The following is a 24,179-nucleotide window of genomic DNA, read 5'->3' as shown; positions in this document are numbered from 1 at the left end:
GCTTCAAGATAAGTCAAGTGTGACTGACTTCATATTCCTCGAGTAATGAAGAGGATTCATGATTGGCATCACTGATAACAGCTATGGATCACATAAGCTCTAACACACACACACACACACACACACACACACACACACACACACACACACACACACACACACACACACACACACACACACACACACACACACACACACACACACATATATCACACACGCATACACTTCAAAGTGTCTTCTTTCAGTGTTCTATAGTGCAGTGAATCACCATGTTTCCTATTATATTCTCTCACAAACACACTCTCACACAAACACCGATGCTGTTATCTGTCATCACCACGGTTGCCGCTCCACATCCAAAAAAAAGTCGATACTGATGCAGCACCCACTCATTGTGTGTGTGTGTTTGTGTGCTTTCTTTTCTTTTGTGATTAAATGGGACTGCAGCAATGAGGGAAGTTTGGTGTTTTTGCACTTTCAGTGTTTTTTTCTCAAATTAAATGGCTTGATTACAAAGTGTCCTAGCTTATAATGGAATTGCCTACCTATTCAGATGCACTTTAAGGCATTATCTGCACATCTATCATGTTTTTTTGTCAATATAAAAAACTGAGCACCCACTGAAGGATTTATATTTTCAGTCTAATGTGTCATGGATTTTGTATTTATCATAATAGACTCTATGCCAATGGCTATTTAAAGCGGTTTTTATATCTATATCTAATATCTGAAATACACTAGTTCTTTGAAATATGTCAAGCTTATAAGGTTTTGTGATAATGACCTATAATAACAATATGAACCCATGGGGAATTAACTATAAATTAAATAATATATAATATCATGTCCAAATGAAACATTTTCCATTGTTTTTAATTCAATATCACTTTATTAAGTAAAATATACATTGGTTCCCCTTAAAGCAAGAGGCAGGCAACACCATTGCTTTCACTCGCTTTTGAATTTTGACATTTTTAGCAACTAGTGGAAAGAAAACTTCCAAAATACACATTTAAAGGTGGGGTAGGTAATTTTGGAGAAACCGGCTTGAGATCGCTAGAATTTGAAAATACACAGCCGGAAAAAATCTCCCACTTCCTTACAGAGCCCCTCCTCCAACACACGAACGCGCACATGACCAATGAGGGCACGAGATAAGTTTGTGCACAGATGGAAGGCTGACAGGCAGGTAGGCCATCCAGTTATTTTAGCCGGGCCGGCTAAAATGATTGGTCGTGCTTTTTACAGTATTACGGCTTCCACAGATGACATTTTTTTATGGATTTTTTGTCAAAGCACAAAAAGTGTATCTCGAGCAGGTTTCTCAAACTTACCTACCCCACCTTTAAGTGTTTATATAAAAGTCATCTTTAGATAATGCCTAAAAGGCATGATTCATGGTGTCAGCCTATTTATTAATGCCTCTCTTTTAAAAATAAATGCTTCATTCAGCATCTGTTTTCACACCTATTAAAAAGAATAACCCCCTGTCTACATGTGATTATTTATTCCGTTTTTTGTTGTTTTTTTGTGGTGGCTTGAATCAGCTGAGATGAGAGTAACACCTACGTCACTTCCGGGCGAAAATTACGACCCCGCCCACTTTTTTGGGAAAACAACGCTGTCATTTGAATGGCGGTCAAATTCTGAAGTTTTTGCCAATCCGATCAGAAATTTAAGCAAACCGTTGATTTTTGGATCTTCAAAAAGCCCGATTACGATGGCCAGTCAGGCAAACAATTACATTCAATCATTTGAAAGCGACGATCGGGCTCGATATAGGATTAAATGAAAATCAGTAGGCGAGGCCGTCATTTCGCCAGCTGTTACTCTCATGAGCGAGGCGGAAAATAATTGTTTTATCATGCCAAAAAGCTGCTGTGTCGTTTATTGCACCTCAAACATTAAAACAAATCCAGAGTTACGTTTTTCTGTACTTCCTCTAAGAAAAAAGGACAGTAAAAGAAGAGCTCTGTGGCTTCAGGCTTGATCGCCATTCAAATGACAGTGTTGTTTACTTGTTTTCCCCCAAAAGTGGGCGGAGCCGTCATTTTTGCCCGGAAGTGACGCATATATTACTCATCTTGCTTGAATGGTTACCAACCAATCACAACGCGCGGCTGTATTTCCGTAGCCAATCAAAATGCACGTAAACACAGCGGGACATTCTGAATTCAGACACGGAAGTCTGTCACATTTGTTCAGTGTTTGTTGTTCTGATATTTCATTATCTCTTATCTGTTTATCAAAAATTAAACATAAAATACGTTGAATATTGTGATATATGGTGTTTCAATCAAGTAGGTAGCAGATTCAAGTCGATTCACTGCTGGTAATGTAGGCGGAAGTTTTGTGGGTAAGTTTGAAATCATAATAACGTATCGCTTCCCGTTTCAAACGCCTGGTTGGCTACGGACAGCGCTAACGTTACTAACTTCATATGGTTTTCATGGCACTTTTGAAATGTAAGTCTTTTGTATGGTAAATGTATGGGTAAATTCAATTGAAACACAAAAAACAGGTATTCATGTTTGGGGAGTAACGTTAAGTTGCTCTAGCAAATAACGTTTGTTTTGAAGGGCAGCGTTGGGAATCGCAGCTGCTTTTAATGAAGCTAATGACGCGAAGCACGTTGATATCGTTAATATAATGTCAGTCTTTTTAAATATTGTTTCCAGCTACTTGACATTTAACATGTTAATACTGGACTGTCATTTTTCTGTTTTGTACGTTAACGCTACATGCAGAGATGGAAAAAGTACTCAGAACTTGTACTTGAGTAAAAGTAGAAGTACCAGAGTGTAGAAATACTCTGTTACAAGTACAAGTCCTGCATTCAAAATCTCACTCAAGTAAAAGTACTAAAGTATTGGCATCTAAATATACTTAAAGAAGTAAAAGTACTAATTTTGCAGATTGGCCAATTTCACAATCATATATTATTATTATGTTTTCATTATAATTATTGATGCATAATCACTAATAAGATAATGTGTTTATCAAGCTGGTAAAGGTGGAAGTCATTTTAATTACTTAATGTACTGCTTGATAACATGTGAATTTAATCCAGGTGTAGTGTAACTAAAGTCCCTTTTCAAGTGTTTATCATATTGTCTATCATTAATCTATGTCTGCAAAGTAACTAAAGGTAATAAATAGATGTAGTGGAGTACAAGTACAATATTTACCTCTGAATAGTGGAGTAGAAGTAAAAAATAACATAACATAGAAATACTCCAGTAAAGTTCAACTCACTAAAAATGGTTCTGATGTACAATACTTGAGGAAATGTACTTAACACTACTGGCTACATGTCATTTTTGTCATGCTAACCTTAGCTATTTTATTTCCTTAGCACTGACGTCAGGCTGCAGCCCCTGGGGGAGATGGAGGAGCTGTACACTTTAGAGAGGGAGGTGGGGAGAGGCAGCTATGGCGTGGTGTTTGAGGGCCATATGGCCAAAACAGGACAGAGGGTGGCCATCAAGCGTCTTCCCTGCAGCAACCCTGAGTGCATTGAGCTGTACCTGCAGGAGCTGTGGGCCATGAGAGCCACTGCCAAGAACCACGTCAACGTCATCGCACTGCACAGCTGCCTCCTGCAGACCGGGCCAAGGAGCCTGAAGCCCCTCAAAGCAGGAAAACTGCCTCCACGTCTGGTTGAGAGTGTGCTGAAGGGCAGTGTAGTCAAAACACCACAAAATCCGGAGGGGAATAACACCCAGCCGAGAACTAACACTGTCTCAAGACTTCAAGACAGGACCAACACTGTGCAGGCCAGACCTACGCTCCAGGACAAGACTAAATCTGACTCTACGACCCCACAAAGGCCTCACAACAGATCCAGGAAGAGGCCGTTTGAGAGCGAGGAGGAGCAGCCGGGCCCCCTGAGCTGCCTGGCCCTGTGGCTCGTGATGGAGTACTGTGACGGGGGCGACTTGAATCAGTACCTGCTCTCCAGGCCGCCGGACCCCCAGAGGAACCACAGTGTGGTGAAGCAGCTCTGCAGCGCTGTGGCCTTCCTGCACAGCCTGGGCATCACACACCGGGACCTGAAGCCGGACAATGTGCTGGTGTGTGTGACGCCCAGAGGCCCCATCGTGAAGGTAGGCTGACTGAGACGTGACGATGTTTACGTCGGATCATGTGGCATTATGCTAGTGTCAGAACACTATATCAGAGTATACATTTTTTAAAGGGGATGTTTGGTTTTCACTGTAGCAATGACCTTGAGACACAATAAACAGTAACATTTAAAAAAAGCAGTTTGAAAGAATAATTGAAGATAAAATACAGAAAAAGTAATTATCAGGTCAGGTGAATGTCTGGAGTTTCAATACTTAAAAGAGGAATATGATGAGTTAATTGGGTGTTGTTTTCAGAAAGTCTCATTCTCTATCTGGGCCCTGATGCAGATTGTTGGTGGGGTAAATCCTTTATTTAAGTAGAGTTTCACTGATTAATCCACTATTTGATCAGTCGATAAAACAAATTGCTAATTATTTTATTATCTATTAATATTTAAAGTAATCTTTCATGTAATATATATATATATTATATATAGCAGGAAATACCTCCTAAATAAGGTGTTCCTGCTCTTCTCTGTTTTATATGAAATAACAGTAAATACTTTTTGGTTTGGGAATCCTAAGGACAGGGATGGACATTTTTCATTATTGTTAATGGCCACTTGATAATTGAGCACTCTACTAGACAATAATCTTCAGATTTATGGATTACAAAAATAATCATTTGTTAAACCCATCATTTAAAGCAGGGGTTCCCAACCCCCGGGCCGCGGACCGGTACCGGGCCGCAGAGGTGTTACTGCCGGGCTGCGAAATAGCTGTGAGTTTATCGTAATATTTGCAGAATTATAAATACATACAAATATTTTATCATATTTCTTTCAAAAAGTGTTTCATTTTCGCACCTATGCCAGTCATATTATTTAATCCAGTAGCCTAGTTAAACTTTCACCAGAAAACAGTTGAAAATGGCTTTTATGATGTTCCGAGGGATTCGGCGGCTCAGCTTAAGGTCTCAGCCTCTCGTGCGCACGAGAAAGTTACCGGTGCGCCAAGTAGGAAGAGGAGCACACAGGAGACAACCGTTTCATTGCAGACTGTTATGTTTATGTGGGGAAATGGTGGTGCATACATTATTTGAGATATATTTCAAACTCGGACTTCATTTTAAGGACATGTCGGCCAGGGGTTTAGAGCTATTTGTTTAAGCATCGGATTGGCAAAACAGGAGAGTAAACCAGTCTGCCTTGATCTATGAATTCATGTCTGGGACTCTCACGGTATCTGCTGCCCGCAGCTGTTTTATAGAAGGAAACCCTCCTTCACTTCATGAAATGGCTGCAGCATCAGGAGGCAGCGGGACGTATACTCCGCCTCTGAGAAGTGCAGCACCAGCGCACCGAGAGCTGTGCCTTTTTACGCACCGCCTTCACTGTGTTTACCTTCTTCAGAACAGCTTAAGAGTGACTGCAGGCTGCTACGTGTTAACCACACACACCTCTACACACACACACACACACACACACACACACACACCTCTACACATATCGAACTGCCCGATTATTACTCGTTTTATGAAGGAGATGTCCGGTCACCAAGGAGCATGATGTGTGTGTGCACCGGAACGAACGACACTATCATAATATCTTCTGAAAACAAATGACACACACACACACACACACACACACACACACACACACACACACACACACACACACACACACACACACACCGGACTATTATTTTTTTTTTTTAAACGTTAATATGTTTTGGATGCATATTGTTCTAGTATTTGTTCAGGCTGTTACATACAATTAGTCTCTGTTGCTACCTGCTGGTGAGTAAATATTCAAATCAGTTAAAATTGGCAACCGGTCCGCGATTTTTTTTTAATGTAACTGCCGGTCCTTGGCACAATAAAGGTTTGGAACCCCTGATTTAAAGGACTACATTTAACACAAAAATATACAGAATGTATATTCACCCAGGCAGGCTGACAGCAATACACCTTATAGTTTCTGATTCATTCTCTGTTGACGGACTAATCCATTATTAAATGGAGTTTCAGCACTACAAAGTTAAAATGTTCACATATTGGAATGTAGCTTAGTATCTAAGCCTTCCTTTGCAAATGGTTACATTAATCAGTTTCAAAAGGAAAATGAATATTTAACTCTTACATAAGTCATAACCTTTTCTTTAATCAGTTTTACCAACCCAAAGCACACTGTATTTCTTTGTCATTTAAATGTATGTCTGTCCTACCTGTAGGTGGCAGACTTTGGTCTGAGCAAGATGAGTGGGGGGGTGGTGGACGGAGAGCTGACCCGGCAGCACTTCTCCTCCACCTGCGGCTCTGATTTCTACATGGCTCCAGAGGTGTGGGGCGGACTCACCTACACGGCCCAGGCTGACATCTTCTCCCTGGGGGTGATGTTCTGGGCCGTCCTGGAGAGGATCACCTTCCTGGAGGAGGGCGCCACGCAGGAGCAACTGGGTAAGAGAAAGAGATGAGAATACCTGGATACACATCATATCCAAATGTAAACAGATGTATCAGTATCTTCATGTTTATGGGACGGTGTTAACATGTTGGGTAACACACCAGCATGTCAGTGTGAATCCTCCTCACCTGTCAGAGCACTCACACAAAGGTCAAAGGTCCAGTGTGGTCAGGCAGGTTGATGACGCATCGCTCCCAATTCAGATTGACTTCATTAACTGGCACATATTAAAAAATGTCACATGCTATACATCATACATTCATCAACCATGGATGAATCGGAGATCTAAATGGCAACGGGACGGATGATTTATACTATGTACATTTTGATATCAATTATAGTAGCCTTGTTTCTTCTAATACGAGCAGACGTGTAATACAGCTTTCCCTTTTCCGAAAGTGACTAATTTAAATTAAATGAAGGAGGCCCTATTGTGTTTTTGTGCTTTTCCCTTTCCTTAGTGTGTTATGTAGGTTTGTGTGCATGTAAATGGTCTGCAAAGGCTACAATCCCAAAGTTTCTTCCAGCACACGCAGTATGAGAAAAGTAGAGCTTTTTGAACACTACATACTGAAAATGACCGAATATGTCCCCTTTAACTTTTCTTTGCTTAGAACTTTGAAATAGTGAATTAGACCTATAACGTTCACAAAGTTCTGACCATTTTCAATAAAATAGAGAAACACTGTGTCATCAGAACAGCATTGAGATTTTAATCAATTTTTTAATGTCCTGTTTTCTGCCCAATCCCCATGTGGCCACAGGATGACTAAGGGTCTTAATGGACGCAAGGCCCCGCTCTGCTCCGCGCTCCACTGAGAATAATGAAAGGGCTGTTTATACAGATGTCTCATTTTATTCTGTAAAATATAGCCTGAGCCGACTTGAAGGCAGGGAGATATGAACCATTATCTCCAAGTTTAGTACCTGAGAACCTCCCTGAGTCATTGATACTCCATTAGGCTGAATGGAATGGTTACGATTGGACGGAGAGAGGGGTTTCAGGTGGTTTCAAATAAAAAAGAAAGAGACCAAATGGAATTTAGCAGCGCTGAGCACAATCCTCTTTGTCAGTGAGAAAATAGGCAGAGGCGGCTGGAGCCTTTTCACAGACAGATAAAATGGTCCATTATTTTACTTTATCCTCTCTAGACCCACACACCTATTTGAGTAGGCATGGGAGTGGAAACACACCTTCCTGTGTTTGTCCTTCTTGAAGCCCGGTGTGTGTGTGTGTGTGTCCCCTCAGTGTTCAGGCCAGAGATCAGTGCTGAGGAAGACATTCACGACATATGTGTTACTAACAGGGCTCCATTCAAATACATGTCATCTCCTGTGACTTTAGGGACAATTGCATTTTAATTTCACAGATAATCCTTTCATTTATTTTGGGTAGCAACTAATGATTTTCCTCCCCTCATCAATCTCCTCATTTTTTCAATAAATCATTTAGTCTCAAATTAAGACAAATTACCAAATCAATTTAGAGTTTTTTTTAAACTATTCTTAATTATTCAGTTCAGCAGCCAAAACCCTAGATTATTCATTTCATAAATGGTGAGTAAGAAATGAGAGAAATTCATCTTAGTAAATCAACTTTGCCCAACTTCTGAAGTCTTATCAGGCAGATCAGCTGATGTCAGTCAACATGATTGGCTTTTCCAATCCAATACTACAGTGTCTGTACAGATGGAGACAGCAAAAGTTTTTTTCAGAAATGTAATGGCTGTTTTCTCAACAGCTGTGAGCAATACTTTCATTTCCTGTGCAACCGTGTGGTTTCGAGTATATTTCACTTTTTCAGTTTGACCACAAAAAACATTGTTGTAATATAGAAGTGCCCACTTCAGCCGTTAGTACAGTCCTGGGTCAACTTGAACTTAAGGGTGGAGGTGTACCATGTGCTTGGACTAAAGTTGCCCTGTATGTAGTGTCTCTCCTGGGACATGTCTCCATGCTTTAATGTTCAGAAAGCTCTTTATTTGCACCTCTTTTCACCCTCTGTCTGAAACCAGAGCGCAGTCTGCTCTGATTGGTTAGCTGGCCAGCTCTGTTGTGATTGAGGGATGTCCCGCCCCCTTAGCCTATCACAATGTGTTGGAGCACTAGCCAATAGAAGCACGAGTGTTACATAATGATGCCACTATGTTCTGGAAGTAAACATAGGAGTCCAATGGAGGCGTTTCAGAAAGGGGGGGGGAAAGTGTGTGGGGGAGAAACTCGCTCTGGACACAGGGATTTTAGCCTCCGCAGACCATTTACATGCACCAAAACCTATACAACACTACAGGAAAGGGAAAACCCCCAAAAGCACAATAGGGCCTCTTTTTAACATTCATTAATAAAACAGAATTCTCTATTATATCAAGCAGGCAGTGAAAAAGTATTAAAATTGTATAGAAGTATATAAAAAAATTACCCTGCTTCTCACTTAATTAATTTCCTCAGTAAACATAGTAAGCACATTATCCCGCTTATTACATGGCCACATTCTCAACAAAGTAACGATATGACTCCCAATATTAATTGAAATGATTTTATTGATTTAAAAAATAGTTGTATTGATTTAAATTGACATGCATCTGCTAAGAAAAATAGTCCGTTGTTACTGTTTGAACTAACGTAGCAATGGCAGGAACTGCTTCGATAGCGTTTTTGAGGAGCTTTTTGATTACAGATTTGAAAACATCGTTGCTTGCTTTGAAAGTAGCACAATTCATTATGTCAAACCTTGGAAAGTATCTAGATATCCCTGCCCTAATGCCAAAGGAACTGGCAACTGAATATGTGTCGCCGTCTGATGTCTATGTCTGGACCGCTGCGTAAAAAGGAGGGTTTCTGCCCCGTTACTTCTCCGCTGTTTTCTTGTCGCTCTTGTCTTGTCAGTTAGAAAAGCAAACTGCATGCAGTTTGCTTTTCGGCCAAACTGTATACAGTTCAATCGAACGGACTTCTTTGTGCAGATGTGAGCGTCCTTAACAACGGTCAATAAATCCTTGACAGCGGTCTGTCTGTTCTGGATTAACAACGTGTCACGTGTTCTGAATTGACCAATCAGAATCGAGTATTCAACTAAGCCATGTAATAAGCAGGAGTTAATGGTCTCAAATGTACAAATCTCTCCTTAATGGCATCACGCTTCAATATTTTGAAGGACATTTTCAAAATGTAAGTTAAAACACTTTTTTTATCCTTGAAAACTGAAAAGTACTCTGCTTTGTTGACAATTCTTAAAATATTTCCACACAGTAGGCACTAAACTTGTTAAGTCTTCTGACAACCCGTGACATGAAGTGGCCCCCTGCAGTCGGCCGGGAACTCCCCCTGCATGATGACCTCAGTGTCTCCCCCCGTGTCTCCCCTCTAGGTGCCTACGTGTGTAAGAGTCGCTGGCTGATTCCTCTGGGGGAAGCTTTGTGGGAGAACAACGACCTCCAGCTGTGCATCCCTATGAAGTTTAAGAGAGCCCCCCCGCTGCCACCCCCCCCCCGGCCCGGCCATGTGCACCCTGCTCTCAGACATGCTGGCCTCGGACCCGGACGCTCGGCCCCCGGCGGAGCAGCTGGAGGCCAGAGTGCGCTCGGCTCTGGAAGAGGACTCCCACTGACAGAGGGGCACTTAAGAGACCCCAGAAGCTGCTCTCAGAACAGCCACTACACGGAAATATGGGCCGCGGACCCTCTGACGTGTGTAAGCAATACCCACTTAGCTGCCACAGGGAGGTAGCAGAAGAAATATGTTTGACGACATTGGATGGAAGGTGCTTTCCTTGTCACGGAAACACAAGCTCAATGTCTAATGTTCAGGAAACCACAGAAAGGGAAGTCCACGAAACACGCAATGATATTCAAACAGGTCAATAAAGAGATCTGGAGGGAGTTGTTATTCTATGCTTGATGTAAGCGCCATGAAGCTTGACATAGAAAATCGATTTTGGTGTTTACATATGGCTGAAATGTCAAATGATTACTGCTCCGTTTTGTCAGGGCCAGCTGTGTTTTGGTGACTTCTGTCAGCTTTATTTCTTAATTAAGTTTGACATTACTTGTAGATATTGAGCCTTTTTCTGTTGAAAAATGCAGCTTATTGTACATTAAGGTGTTTCTTGATTTCTCATATATTTTCACCACACATTGATTGTTACATGGATCCACAACAAATATTCGTAATGCATTCCAACACTGTGATCCGTTAATAAATACTACTATTGTGAAACGGAACACATCTTCATTGTTTGACCCTTCAGCAGCTTGTCCATTGAACCCCATGCACATATGGTTGTAGTTTGTGGTATTTTATTACGATAACTAATGTGTAACAAGTGTCAAGCACAAGAGCTCGATCGATTTAAACTAATATACAAATAATCAAATAGTTAAAGATAATTATTTTTTCTGAATAAATGAAAATGATGTAACGTGTGTAAGAACAATTTACAAAAGAAAGAACATCTAAATCAGTTTTTTAAATTTTAAACATGACTTGAAAATGTTTCTTTTTATTTCGTTATATCACTTTTTTGCTCTAAGCTGGTCCTAAAGTTAGGATCGTTTTTGAAGTTAAGTCAAACTTTATTGCTGTGTGAGCATTAATATCTGCACAAAACCTTAGTGGGCTGCCTTCACTAATGTACTGTCCTCTTGGAGCAGGAAATGAAAGCAGGCTTTAGGGTTTGGGCTGATCGTATCCACACTGAGTCCACAGCATTTATTACTGGTCATCAGTCTCAGTCATTGACCCGCCACATCTTGGACGGCTACTTATTTTAGACAAGTTTTGCTCGCATGCAGTGTCCGGAAACTCTTTTTAAATTAACCCGAAATGGATAGGATAAGTATTAAAATGTTAAAAAAATCTTGCTTTGCAGTTTGACTGAATAAATGACTCAATTTAGGGTTCAGGGTTGGAGTAGAATACACTGAGAATCAACACATCTAGATCTTTTTTTACTCTTGGAAGTTGTGTAACCTTCAGTAGAGTTTACCTGAACTTGCTGTATTTCTGCTCAGTGAAGATTAGCCCAAACTAAATCAGCTTGGTACAGACTCAGCGTGTGTAGCGTGGGGGGGTGGTGAGGGGGTCCTTTCACATTTCAAAGCTGATAGCAGCAGTGAGCAGGCGTAGAGAGAGAGCCTGAATGTGCCTCAATGCGTCAGGACTGCAACACCAACAGAGCGTCACGACACAGGGGCCGCGTCCAGGAAATTACGCGTGGCCGTTCGGCTCCACTGCAGCTGTAATCCATACGAGACACAGGTCGCCCGAGTGTGCTTTATTGCGAGCTATTTCTGAAATGACAAACCCTTTCCAGTAACAGTGTGGCTGAACGCAGCATTCAGTCAGTGTTCAACAGACGGGTAACTGATAGAGATGTAATTGGAAAGGCTGTGTCAAATGAGCCAGTAAAACACTCTCATAGGGCAATCATCAGGGGTCTCCTGCAGGGGCCGGCCCCCTGACTTTGGAGAACACATTATAAGAGCCACTCGGACCATGTGACCTTTATTAAATGGCTAGACCTTTCAGGCTACTCTGTCATTAAGGTGTGATGATTCAAAGGTGGGGAGCATTGTAGCTCTCTTTGTAGAGCCTAAGGCCCCTGTACTGGAGCTCTGGAAGCAGTAATCGGTTTGAGTCAGAGCAGAGGGCCATTTACACGTCCTCCTTTCCCTCTCCAATAGAGTAGTGCAGGAATGAGTCATAAAACACGGGTTGGCGTTGGCATTTGACCAATTAAGACTGTCTTAAAGTCAACGGTTTCCTGAGCGTGTCTTTGGTTAGATGCCTAAAATAAGGAACCGATTCTCACGTTTTGTTCTACGACATAAAGGACATCAGTAAATATATCACATATTAATGTCTGAAGTTTCTAAAATTACTAAACGACATCATGCCGGAAATTAACCACCTTAAGCTTAGCCGTGGTGATGCTATGTTTGTTTTATAGCCTAGCGTTAGCATTCTACTTTTGGCAATTGCAATTATGCTTCAGAAATCGTAAAATTGGTGTTGACATGTGGAGATAATCCTGCTGAACAAAGCAACAAAACAAGTATCATAAACTTGTGTTTGCCACAGATGGCATTCTCTGCAATAATCCAAAATCAATTAAAAGAATATGATTAGCTTTTTGTTGAGGGAGCCCTTGTTATGCTAACTTCCAGGTTGGCCTACAACAATACGTAATCACTGCACCACTCTCTAAGGCAGCAGGGCCCAAGTCTGATGCCCAAGTCCATAATGTACATAAAAACATTTGTTATAAACTGTATTATTATTTTATCATGCTTTATAACAATATTGACACATTGTAAGCATTATAAAACTGAATGATAAAAATGTAATAATTACTTATATTTTTTTAAATGTGCATTATAATGTGATTAGTTCCATTACAATAAATTATGAAGATTTGATCCAGAGTGACCTAAAATGAGTTACTCTTAAGTGCTTACTGTAATCTTTAAGTACAACATGATACTTAAGGTCACATTTATTTTTGACCTACTCAAAGCAAACAACGATAAATAAGAGTAACTTAATCACATAATAAACAATATATTACAACTTTAGGAAGTATAAAACACCAAGACCCTGCTTTAAAATGTGTTATCATTATCATTGTAAAGCATTATGAATATTTAGTGCTTATAACTTTAAAAATACAAAGTTATAAGCAGATTATAATACATTTAAAGTATTTTTTCAATGCATTAAAGACATGGACTTCATAGAAAGTGTTACCAAAATAACCTGAAGAAGGACTTTATTCCTTGAGTGTGAGGAATGTGTTCAACATCTGGATTTACCAAAAGCCCGAGAATGCCTGACAGAAAAGTAATAGGATTAACTGTGGGGCTTTAAAAAGCTATTTATGTAACACTAATATTCAATTTTCTGCCCTATAAATCAAAATCTTGCAATTACACAACGGCTGCCCGACGAGGACACTTCCCGCACTTCATTCATCCACCGCCAACTGTTAATGAACGCTTGACTCGTAATGGCTTTTCTATTTAATTGCAACATAAACATGATTAGCTCAAAGCGTGATGCTAAACAGGTTTCTAATCCTCGACGAACACACAAACACTATTTAAGGGATACCCAGACATTCAGATTGTTCTTCACCAGACGTGTAACATCTGAGTAAAGAGAACATGTCTCTTGTTCTTATTTCTTGTCAAACTGAATCAGTACAGGAGTTCATTGACAAGGCACTGGTAGAACCCATACGTTTCAATGTGGAGCAGACTGACCTTTCTTTTACAGTAAATAAAGTTAGAAAATGAAAATGGAAACTTTGTACAGGAGATGTTCTGGCTTCCTCCCAAGTAACTTTATTCCTTACACCCACTCACACAGTCTCCTTATCTAAAATAAAGCGGTGTGTACCAGATAAAGAAAGCTGGTCGAAGAAAAACTGCAACCATTATCTCCTCTGATGCTTTCCCCAAAACATCAGCAGACATGTCCCGAGGCTATCGTGTGGATAAATACAATAATGTGTGTGCATGTGCGTCTGCAGCCAAAGTCCAGATAAAAACAGGGTCAGTCCATTCCGGGTCCATACAGGTCCTTCACCATGTACGGCCCCTCCAACTCATAGCCCATCTTCCTGTAGTAGTTCCTTGTTCCTACACCTGCAACACACACAGGAAAGAAGTTAAAGAGAAGCACCATTTACGATGTTATACCATGTAATAAAACCTTTTTGTCTTCATTTAATAGCAGAATGGGTTTAAAAAAACAACAAATGAGTACTTAAAGGTCCCCTATTATACTGTTTTTCATCAATATCTTATAGTTCTCAGTTATATACAAAACATGTCTCTGAAGTGTTTGGCTTGAAACACCAAACAGATCATTGTCGCTTCCCATAATCCCCTCTGTTTCAGCCCTGTTCCAAAAGTGCTGATTCTGTGTCTGTAGCTTTAAATGCTAATGAGCTGCTGCTGGCCACACCCCTCTATGGAGTGATTGTTTTGAAAGAAACACAATGGGTGCGTTTCACTTCGGTTAAATGGATTCCTTGCGTCCCTCACTTGCGTTGTTTCCCTGTGACTAGTCCCTCCCACCAGGGAAGCATGGAGAGACGCAAGGAAACCACGAGAAGCAGGGAAATGAGTTTTAAGAGCAATGGGACGTTGTTTCCTTCGGAGCGTCACGTGAAGCGACGTCCGTTTGTGATGACACTGCACAGCTGATCGTCTGACAGCAGCCAGATCAGTGCATGCGCTGCATCGTCCAATCAGTGAGCGATACACAGTAAGGGGGCGGGGCAAGTGTATGAGGATTTCACCGGAGGATGGTCTGGTAGTTCCTCGATTATCGCTCCTCTGTTATCGCTCCTCCGTTATCGCTCCTCGGTCCTCCGGCACAAATAAGGCCACTGGGACGGTACTCAAGATGCGCAGACAAATCAACTTCCGGTGATACAGAGACCGAGGAAATGAAAAATAAGAGAAGTGAAAGAAGAAGTGAAGAAGAGAAGTGAAACGCACCCAATGGTGCTCTAGGAGGGGATTCAGGTGATAAGGTGGGGGGGGTTACCTTGGTTGGTTATTGGCTAATGGTTACACAAGCCAAAAAAACATTGTGACAACACAAAGTGACCAAAATCTGATCAGCTCATTTTCAGACAGGTTTTTATATAAATGGATCAGGACAAAAAGAGAGAATCTTTTTTTCCTGAAACTTTCAGAATCTTTTGAGGGGACACATGTTGATGTATAACATACATTAAAAAGTGGATTTTGCACAATAGGTGACCTTTAATGTAGTTAAAACGAAATATGGATCAAAGCATCAGTTAAAAGCTGATCCAACACTGCAATTATGTATACAACCATATATAGACAAAATAATAAGGTACAACCTTGGATTATAATATATATTGTCACGGTCTTTTTTGTATCTGGTATAAACCAATTGATAACATTGTGAGCCAAATGGGAAAAGGTGTCTCAGTTTAAGAGAAGTTATGCTAGCAGATGACAAAATCCATTGGTTCTGTCGCAGCTTGATAACTGTCATTTGATCCATTGCTTCAATGAAAATTAAGAACAAAATATTGTTAGACGCCCTTAGATTCCCTCAGCCAAAACCACCCATATAGTGCAGACTTATATAAATACTGGGGACAATTTTTAAACTACCCAGTCTAGTAAATACTTAAACAACACATACACATCACAGTGGAATAATGCTTAAACTGTAAATAAAAAGATTCTTTAATTAAACACTATCAGTTAGATGTGTTTAAACCATCATCCAAAGTCATATGAAATGCATTGCTTTGACCCGTACATGATGAGGGACTCGTGCAGTATCTGCCTCATGCTGTATGAAAGCCTCTTCTTCACTTCATTAAATCCCTGCAGCAGGACACATGTTGACAGACCTCCAGCCTCTGATAGCATAGTGTGGAGCGTCACAGCCGCCCACCGTGTTTACCTCCATTAAATCACGTGCAGTGACAACAGGCTGCTGCGACACAAGCACACACACCTCTACACACACATCGCAGGGGAGTGTTTTAAGGCGCTTTGCTGCTGGGTTATGTGGGAGAGGGAAGAACGGATGGATCTGAACAACAAATAGATCTTAATGCTGCCGAGCACCAGGCTCTTCCTTCGAGTTCTGATAAAAACACAAGTCCCCATCTTGTATAAATATAATGCATATACAATACAGCAAACATCTAGCTTTACCCAAATATTGTAAATAAAAATAAAATTAAAAAAATAATCCTTGGTTGGTACAGACCCTATTTAAAAAAAAAAAGAATCACACAACCATCATAACACTCCCTCTAATATCGTGTCAAATCGCAATTGCAATATCAGTAACTACTGAACACACAACACGTGGAACCTTGCAGCAGATGGGCTGCAGCAGCAGAAGGTGCCACTCATGTCAGCTAAGAACAGGAAACTAACCCCTAGATTCCACCGGGTCCGTCTGCGGCGCGTTACGGGCGCGTTACGGGCGCGTTACGGGCGCGTTACGGGCGCGTTACGGGCGCGTTACGGGCGCGTTACGGGCGCGTTACGGGCGCGTTACGGGCGCGTTACGGCTGCGCCGCGGTGCTCATGGCGATCGCGGCCACTCTAGTCAATGGGTGCTATTCCACCACGCGTTACGGCTCAGAAGCGTCCCAGAAGCGGCTCGGCGCAGGGCTCCTCGAAAATTAGGATCGAATCCTATTTTTGTCGCGGCGCAGGCAGGAAGTGGAACGTTCAGAGCATATATAGCATATATATATAGATATATACACACACACAAACTAATTTTGCAGACCCTATCCCTCCGTAGTCTTTCAAGTAGGAGGAGAAATGCCAGCGTTCTCCTCCGGTTTACAGGCACTGTGTAAATTATATATATAGAATAATTATGATGATGAATGCAGTTTTTTACCACTAAAATACAGCAACACATCTTTGATTCATGTCGTTTATAACTGGAATATTACAGTTATTATTAACTTTGTCTGTACAAAGTAGCCTGTCCAGGAAATATGCCCAAATCAACAAAAACTGCGAGCCGGCAGGCAAGACGCTCCGCTTCTGAAATGCTTCTGAAACGCGCCTGGTAGGGTATGACGCCGGAGGAGGCCGGACCAAAACCGCAACGCGGCGCAGACGGACCCGGTGGAATCTAGGGGTTAGGCTACAATTTGCACTGGCTCACCAAAACTGGACAATAGAAGATTGGAAACATTTTGCCTGGTCTGATGAGTCTCGGTCTCAGCTGAGACATTCGGGATCAGAATTTGTCGTAAACAACATGAGAGCATGGATCCATCCTGACTTGTATCAACGGTTCAGGCTGATGGTGGTGGTGTAATGGTGTGGGGGATATTTTCATGGCAAACTTTGGGCCCCTTAGTACCAATTAAGCATCGTTTAAACGCCACAGAATATTGTTGCTGAGAACGTCCATCCCTTTATGACCACAATGTACCCATCTCCTGATGGCCACTTCCAGCTGGATAACGCGCCATGTAATAAAGCTCAAATCATCTCCAACTGGTTTCTTGAACATGCCGATGAGCTCACTGAACTCAAACAGCCTCTACGGTCACCAGATCTGAATCCTATAGAGCACCTTTGGGATGTGGTGGAACGAGAGATTGGCATCATGGATGTGCAGCCAACAAATCTGCAGCAACTGCGTGATGCTATCACGTCAATATGGACCCAAATCTCTGAGGAATGTTTCCAGGAACACGTTGAGTATGCCACAAAGAATTAAGGAAGTTCTGAAGGCAAAGAGGGTCCAACCCGGTACGAGCAAGGTGTTCCTCATAAAGTGGCCGGTGAGTGTATATACCCTATTTTGTAACCTATACCCCGATGGGTAAATACTCAATAAGTTAAGTGTTATAATGTACATGGCCTATAATGTACATTTTATTAAGTCATAATAAAATGCTTTATAATGTGTTATGATTAATATAATAAAACACTATGAATATTTCAGAGTGCTTATGAATATACCAGTATACAGTATATACATGGTCACTCATTTGTTATCTATACCCCCTTGATGAGGTAAGTACGTCATAAAGGTCTCTTGCCAAATAGCCATCATAAATACTGAATGTATATTAAAGACTTACACATATTCCAAATGTGTTCTAATGTACCAGTCTAATAACATATTAGTCCCAGTAGCAGGGCTCATTAATCCTCTGAGTCACAGCCTCCATTTGACTTATTTCAGCAGTGTGTTTCATCTTTTAGTCCTGAACTATATACGATACAAAGTGGCTGTTAACGATGTATGATACATTAATGAAATGACATCATTATTGTGCTAATTAACCGTCTGCAGCCCTGCACCATCTGCTCCTGGCTCCTCCTTCTTGGTGCTGTGTTGAAGACCCCAAAGTGTAAGCAGGATGAACGATGCTCTGCTGTTGTGTTTCTTACCTGAGATAACAGCCAATTTGCTGGAGCCATGTTCCTCTCTGGAAATCCTCTCTGCCTCCTCCATCAGCATCATGCCAAAGCCCTGAACAAGGAGGAGGGGAAAGGCCCGGATAAAGAGGGTTAGATGGTGTCAAATCAGCACACTTGGAGCTACTGACAGGCCCGGCGTCAAGGAATGAGAAATCAGTATTGTTATATACTGTATATATATATACATACAAATATTGGGTATTTTTCACTGTATGTTTGCCAATATTATATGAGTTAGCTGCATTCTGTTTTTGCTTGTTTGATGTGTCCATTCCATGGTGCTGAAGCAACTGCCACTGTTTCTTTATTGACTTTGTTCATGTCTGGGGCCGCTAAATGTAATAACTGCCAAAGTCTGTCGGCAACTGTATAGTTTTCCGTTGATTGAAATTCCAGACGCACATATGTTACATACAGATAGCCCCCCTATCTGGTGTGCCTATAATAAATCAGCAAGACCAATCTCTGATGTGCCCCCCGCCAGATATTATTTGTACATTTGGCCCGCCCTGGTAAATCAAATGCCTGCCCACAGATCTATGTCTGCCGCGGGGTTTGGCTACTTAGGACTTGATTTGTGGTTGATCTTAGTCTTAAACTCTAAAGAGGCTCTACTAGGAGGTCAGTTCATAACCAGGTGATCTGACTAAAGGGTCTTACGACGCTGGTTATCAACTCGGTAAATGAATCCAGGGTTTCTCAGTCTGGCTATGAGTGAGTTTATATGGAAGGGACGGTGCACTTAACCGATCACTATATGGACAGGTGTACTGAGAGCAGAGCGTCATCGTTCACACATTGATAGAAAACTACAAGAAAGATACATCCATTAGTATCCATTATCCACCTTATATAGTCTAAAAGCAACACCGTGTTTACCCAGCAAAGGAACGCAGAAAGCAGGCTTACTTTGAAATCTTAAAATAAGATGGTGGTTTAATAAAAGTTCTTTGAAGCATTCTCTAATGTCGTAGCATTATTTGAACAATCATTGGCGAGCCACCTCAAGACGTGAACCACCGCTGTAGTACTGACACTCCCCCACCCCAAATCCTGCTTCGAAGTACAGGCCACTGCTCTCAAATAAAATACAGAATGTCTGGGTGTCCTCTGCGTGTCTCCACCTGATGCTGGAACTTGCTGGGGTCCCGGCTGCTGACGGGGACCACGCTGCCGTAGACGTGCAGCTCGCGGACGATGGACACGCCCCCTTTGAGCTCCGGACGGAAGGACTGGGGGGAGCAGCGGCGCAGACGCAGCAGGCCAATCAGGATGTCCTGCTCCGGGTCCTCGTAGGAGAGGAAGGTCTCCCAGCCCCCGTTAGCCACGTAGTCCCTCCGCACCAGCTCCACCTGAACACACACTCATCTTGGTTAGGGAAGGGAGATTTGGTACAAAAACACACCTTCAGGTAAAAGGAATCAGTCTTGAGAAATACTGCATTGATTTATCACTTTAGAAGGGCATGCACTTTGTCTCCTGGTCATTACCTGATAAGGTCTGACTTTGTGGTGGATCTCCTGGATGCCCACCTCCCGCGTTCGAACGTCTCGACACTGCACACAGAGAAACATTAAAAGCAGTTAGGAAATGTAAAATCTTGAAGAATCTAATGTTAACATACAGTATTTTTTCTGTTTGAAAGATACATCTGTATTTCTTAAATCTTTTTATAGTAATACAAATGTTCGTGATATCAAATCACATAAAATGATTTAATACCAATCAGTCCATTTGCATTAACAGGAAGTCATGCAGGCTGTTATCCAGTATTATTGTTTTTGTATTCATATCATTGTCTCACTTTTATATTCCACTCTGTATTAAGTTACCATCAACATTTCCTACTGCCAGTGCTTCACTTCAAGCTGGACAAAAACCACAGTGGCTTTGAACAACTGTTTTTGAACAAAGTTTTATAACAAGACCATCGTTGTTGAGGCCCTTTTTTTGACAATAGATCAGTTTCAAATAGGTCAGGTAGTAAAGGAACCGTGAGCTGCTGGAGATGTGCAGCCTGCAGTCACTTCCCGGGTCCTTCCCTGGCCCATACCACAACATAGAACAATATGTTTTAATGAAAGACGGCCTGTGGTTTTTCAGTAAACCTGATTATAACTAAGGCATTCCTTGAGCTGAGAGACTGTTGTCCAAAACTGTGGGTTTTTGTCCTAATGTCCCATGCTCTTTTTTTCTGTGGTAAGTGTATATTGACATGCACAGTCAGCTGCATTTATCTTCAAGCTGGGTAGAAGAGTTCTGAAAGCTCAGTAGGTTGAATAATGTGATTCAAGCACAGGATAACAGTCCGGTGGAAATAAAGTGCAATAAGTGACCAGACTTGAATGTGATCAAGAATGTTGCTTTAGATGAAGGATAATGAGAGAAAGAAATGACTGGGGTCAAAGTGAAGAGTTTTGGGTAAAAGAACACAAGTAGCCACGGAATGAAGTCTGTTCTTCTTTCAGCCTGACAGCCTCTCTTTGCTTTTAAACAGAAGCTTACGGGGGGCTCTCACCCCATAGGTGTTTTCTAATGAACACGTTGGCTCAGCCTTTTTTCTCTCAAGTGTTTTTTGATTGAAGTTGGTCAGGGTTCTTGGAATTGTTTGTGTTCTGCTAGGTGCCCTCTTCCCAGGTGTTTTCAAGTTGGATAAACGTCTACTAAAGCTGTCATCTACTTTCCAACATAAATTCAATAAATGTGTGGGGGGGGCGTGGAAGGGAGGGTTCTCCAATCCCACGCTCCGACGATTCTAAACTATACTTGGCAGCTTTCTTAATCTGTCATCTTACGCTGTTAAAGGAAGGTATGCAAATGAGCCAGTCAGCATTTGTGTGTTGGCAGGAGCTGGCTCTAAAGTTCTTTGGTACTGGTTTGGATCGCATCCCAGTTGGAAAAGTATTTTGGCTTCCTTGCTTATAATAACCTGGCATGCAGTCACTTTGAGTTCTCACCTCAGTGCCCATGTCTTTCATCCGGGCCAGAGCCAGCTCTCGCAGGTTTCCATGCTCCACTCCGGAGCTCACCAGCGGCATGGGGATGTCCCTGAGAGGAGGCAAAGGAGCAGGGAAAAGATGAGTGATACATAAAACAGTTTTACAAAAGGTATATTACAGATTCCAGCACATCAAATAAATCTGTCCGAGAGGGCGTATTCACAAAACATCTTTAGTCTAAAAGTAGCTCCTAACTAGCAGAGGTGGGGAAACAGAATGCATGTGTCAGTACAAACTCTGGGAGATTTTGGTATAAGATTCACAATGTATTTGAGTGCGGAAAGAAGCTACTAATTGTGTGTTCAAAGCAAATGAGAGGCACATTTTTTGCGTGGTGTGACAACAATGCAAAGTCAATGCAATGACGCAAATAGAGACGAATTTCACAGAATAACAATTAGCGCAAATACGGGAAAATTGCAACAAAAAAATGTTACTTTGGTCCATAACCTGATCACCTGCCTATCTCCTGGCGGCACTGATGTCCTGACATCGTTGAATTGGGAAAAACGTATTGTAGCTGTACGTCGGCATTGGTCATCTTTGAATAACATTTTTATATTTCACAGTATGTAGATTTCTATGTGTATAAAAGAACAAAGTTGCTGCTATATTTATGCCTTAGAATCAGTAATCCTTTATTTGTCCTACAGCCAAGAAATTGAAATTGTAACAGCAAAGGGACAGTGCAATTAAAAAAGGTGAAAACCAAATGAGTAGACCAACATATTAAATAAAGAGCACACATTAACAAAATCAAATCAAATAAGCACACATCCATTGTTAAAAACATGAAGTAGCAGTATTTAAAACAGTAAGTAAACATAGATGTAGTGCAGCCATTAATAACATTACTTTATAAATGTTAATTATGATAGCAATGTTATTTCCCAACAGTGGTTTTACAGTTCGTCTAATTTAGATGATGTTATTTTGAGTGTTGATGGAGTAGCTGCAATGATAGCATAGCCTTGATTGATCTGAACTCTATTCAGAAAAAAAGCATTTTAAACATAGTCTGATCGCCAAACACCATGACATTCATCTGTGTATTCTAGGGCTGTCCCGAATACCATTTTTCGGGCTCCGGATATTCGGCCCACGCTTCAACACGTGTATTTCGGTTTATTCACGGCATTCATTTTGTTATTCTACAGTAGGCCTATTGTTTTTTATAGTTATTTGTTAATGTATATAACCCAATTTGTGTTCTTTGAAATTGAAAAGGATATTGTGTTTGTTACTTTCGTAGCAGTTGTATATGTCTTAAGTGTAATTTGGCTTGGCTTCCTATTTTTTTATTTTATTTTGAAGGACAGTTAGCGCTGTTGACAGGAAGTTGTTGTTTCTATGGAAACAACGTGACGGAGATTAACGGAGAAAAGTCATATCTACAAATAAAGACGGAGAAAGTAAACTATAACGTTTATGGTTAAGTGTTAGCACCCCCCGAAGAGGCACAAGCTCTTACGTTGATATTGGAGATTTCAAGAAATTCAATAAAACATTTTTTTTTTTAAAGAATATCCGAATAACGAAATTGAAACCCGAATAGTACTCCAACAAACGAATATTCGGATATTCGGGTACAGCCCTAGTGTATTCCCGGCAATAAACATATATTGTTACATCAAAACTGTCTCCCCTGATTGAACTCCTGTTACTAAGATATTTTTCTTGAGTTTCATCTTCAGTCCAAACAAATCACCTCACCTTTGCACCCTGTAGACTCGTGTCCATGGAGGCACCAGCGCCAGGATGCGGGCCACCAGGTCCACCAGAGCGCTGGGGTTGTAGCTCTTGTAGCGGCCCGTCTTCCATAGCTCGTACAGACCGGTTCCTCGGATCACCAGCGTCGGGTACAGCTTCAACCCGTCGGGCCTGAAAGCTGGATTCTCAAAAAACTCCTGCAAGAAAACACAACGATCCATGTTACAAAGTCACAGCCTCCATTACCGTTTGTTACTCATGTGTCTCCTGAAATGGAATTTCTGACACAATCTGAAATGAGTTTACCACACACAAGTATTTCGGAAACAATGAATCAATTTGATCAGTTTTAACCACACTTTATGGCATGATATTTGTTCCCATATCTGCAACTTGACTGTTCTGCCGACACACAGACATGTGGCTTCTTCTTTAAATTGACAAAAGGGAAAGAGACAAAAGGTAGTTGGAGAGAAACGCCTTACTTTGTTTCTTTCTTATGGCTTTTTTTATTGGAAAGTCTCAAAATAAAAGGGTCCATTTGCAAAGGCACTGTCTCCTAAAAGTAAAAGCAGGCGACCATTGAGCTCGTATAAAGCAGATATCAAAGAGAAAGTGCTCAGTTATTCGATTGCAGAAAATGTTGGGTGTGTGGTGCGGTGCGTTAAAGGGAATCCGTGTGATTTCCAGTCATTCTCCTCCCCTCTCTATCGACTATCAAGATCAGCACCGTGAAGATCTGGAATCGAGTCTCCAAAATAGGCCACATTATCGGTATCTCATAATCTCGTCACAGCTCATAATCACATGGGGACATGTCCCACATGGCCCAGCACCCTTAGAGGAAGGATATAAGGGGGGGGGGGGAACATATAACAATGCTTCAATACCAAAAAAGGAGACTTTTTGAGGAATTCTGAACCTGCTACCATGTTGGTGTTGGTTGGTGGAGAGGAACCCTGTTAAAGGAGC

At 41.4% G+C, this 24,179-nt stretch overlaps 2 protein-coding genes across 2 annotated transcripts in view; one reads left to right on the top strand and one right to left on the bottom strand.

Moving 5' to 3' along the window:
* Positions 1-2,175: 2,175 nt before the first annotated feature.
* On the top strand, positions 2,176-10,752 carry si:ch211-63o20.7 (uncharacterized protein LOC566836 homolog). Its single transcript, XM_034150538.1, is given in 5 exon segments — positions 2,176-2,356; positions 3,356-4,106; positions 6,300-6,525; positions 9,900-10,018; positions 10,020-10,752. Coding segments are annotated over 4 exon segments (1,185 nt in total). The 5' UTR covers positions 2,176-2,356; positions 3,356-3,386; the 3' UTR covers positions 10,140-10,752.
* A 2,515-nt stretch (positions 10,753-13,267) lies between these two features.
* elp3 (elongator acetyltransferase complex subunit 3) overlaps positions 13,268-24,179 on the bottom strand; it is a 33,122-nt gene continuing 22,210 nt past the window's right edge. The window contains exons 10-15 of the mRNA XM_034150766.1: positions 23,211-23,404; positions 21,456-21,546; positions 19,989-20,054; positions 19,623-19,850; positions 18,469-18,550; positions 13,268-14,175 (exon numbers count right to left, since the gene is read on the bottom strand). Of these exons, the coding sequence (XP_034006657.1) occupies positions 14,084-14,175; positions 18,469-18,550; positions 19,623-19,850; positions 19,989-20,054; positions 21,456-21,546; positions 23,211-23,404 (753 nt within the window). The 3' untranslated portion in view covers positions 13,268-14,083. The remainder of the gene's footprint in view (positions 14,176-18,468; positions 18,551-19,622; positions 19,851-19,988; positions 20,055-21,455; positions 21,547-23,210; positions 23,405-24,179) is intronic.

This window comes from Trematomus bernacchii, unplaced genomic scaffold, assembly GCF_902827165.1.
Source record: "Trematomus bernacchii unplaced genomic scaffold, fTreBer1.1, whole genome shotgun sequence".
NCBI classification, from domain to species: Eukaryota; Metazoa; Chordata; class Actinopteri; order Perciformes; family Nototheniidae; genus Trematomus; species Trematomus bernacchii.
This window is presented reverse-complemented; position numbering and strand designations above follow the sequence as displayed.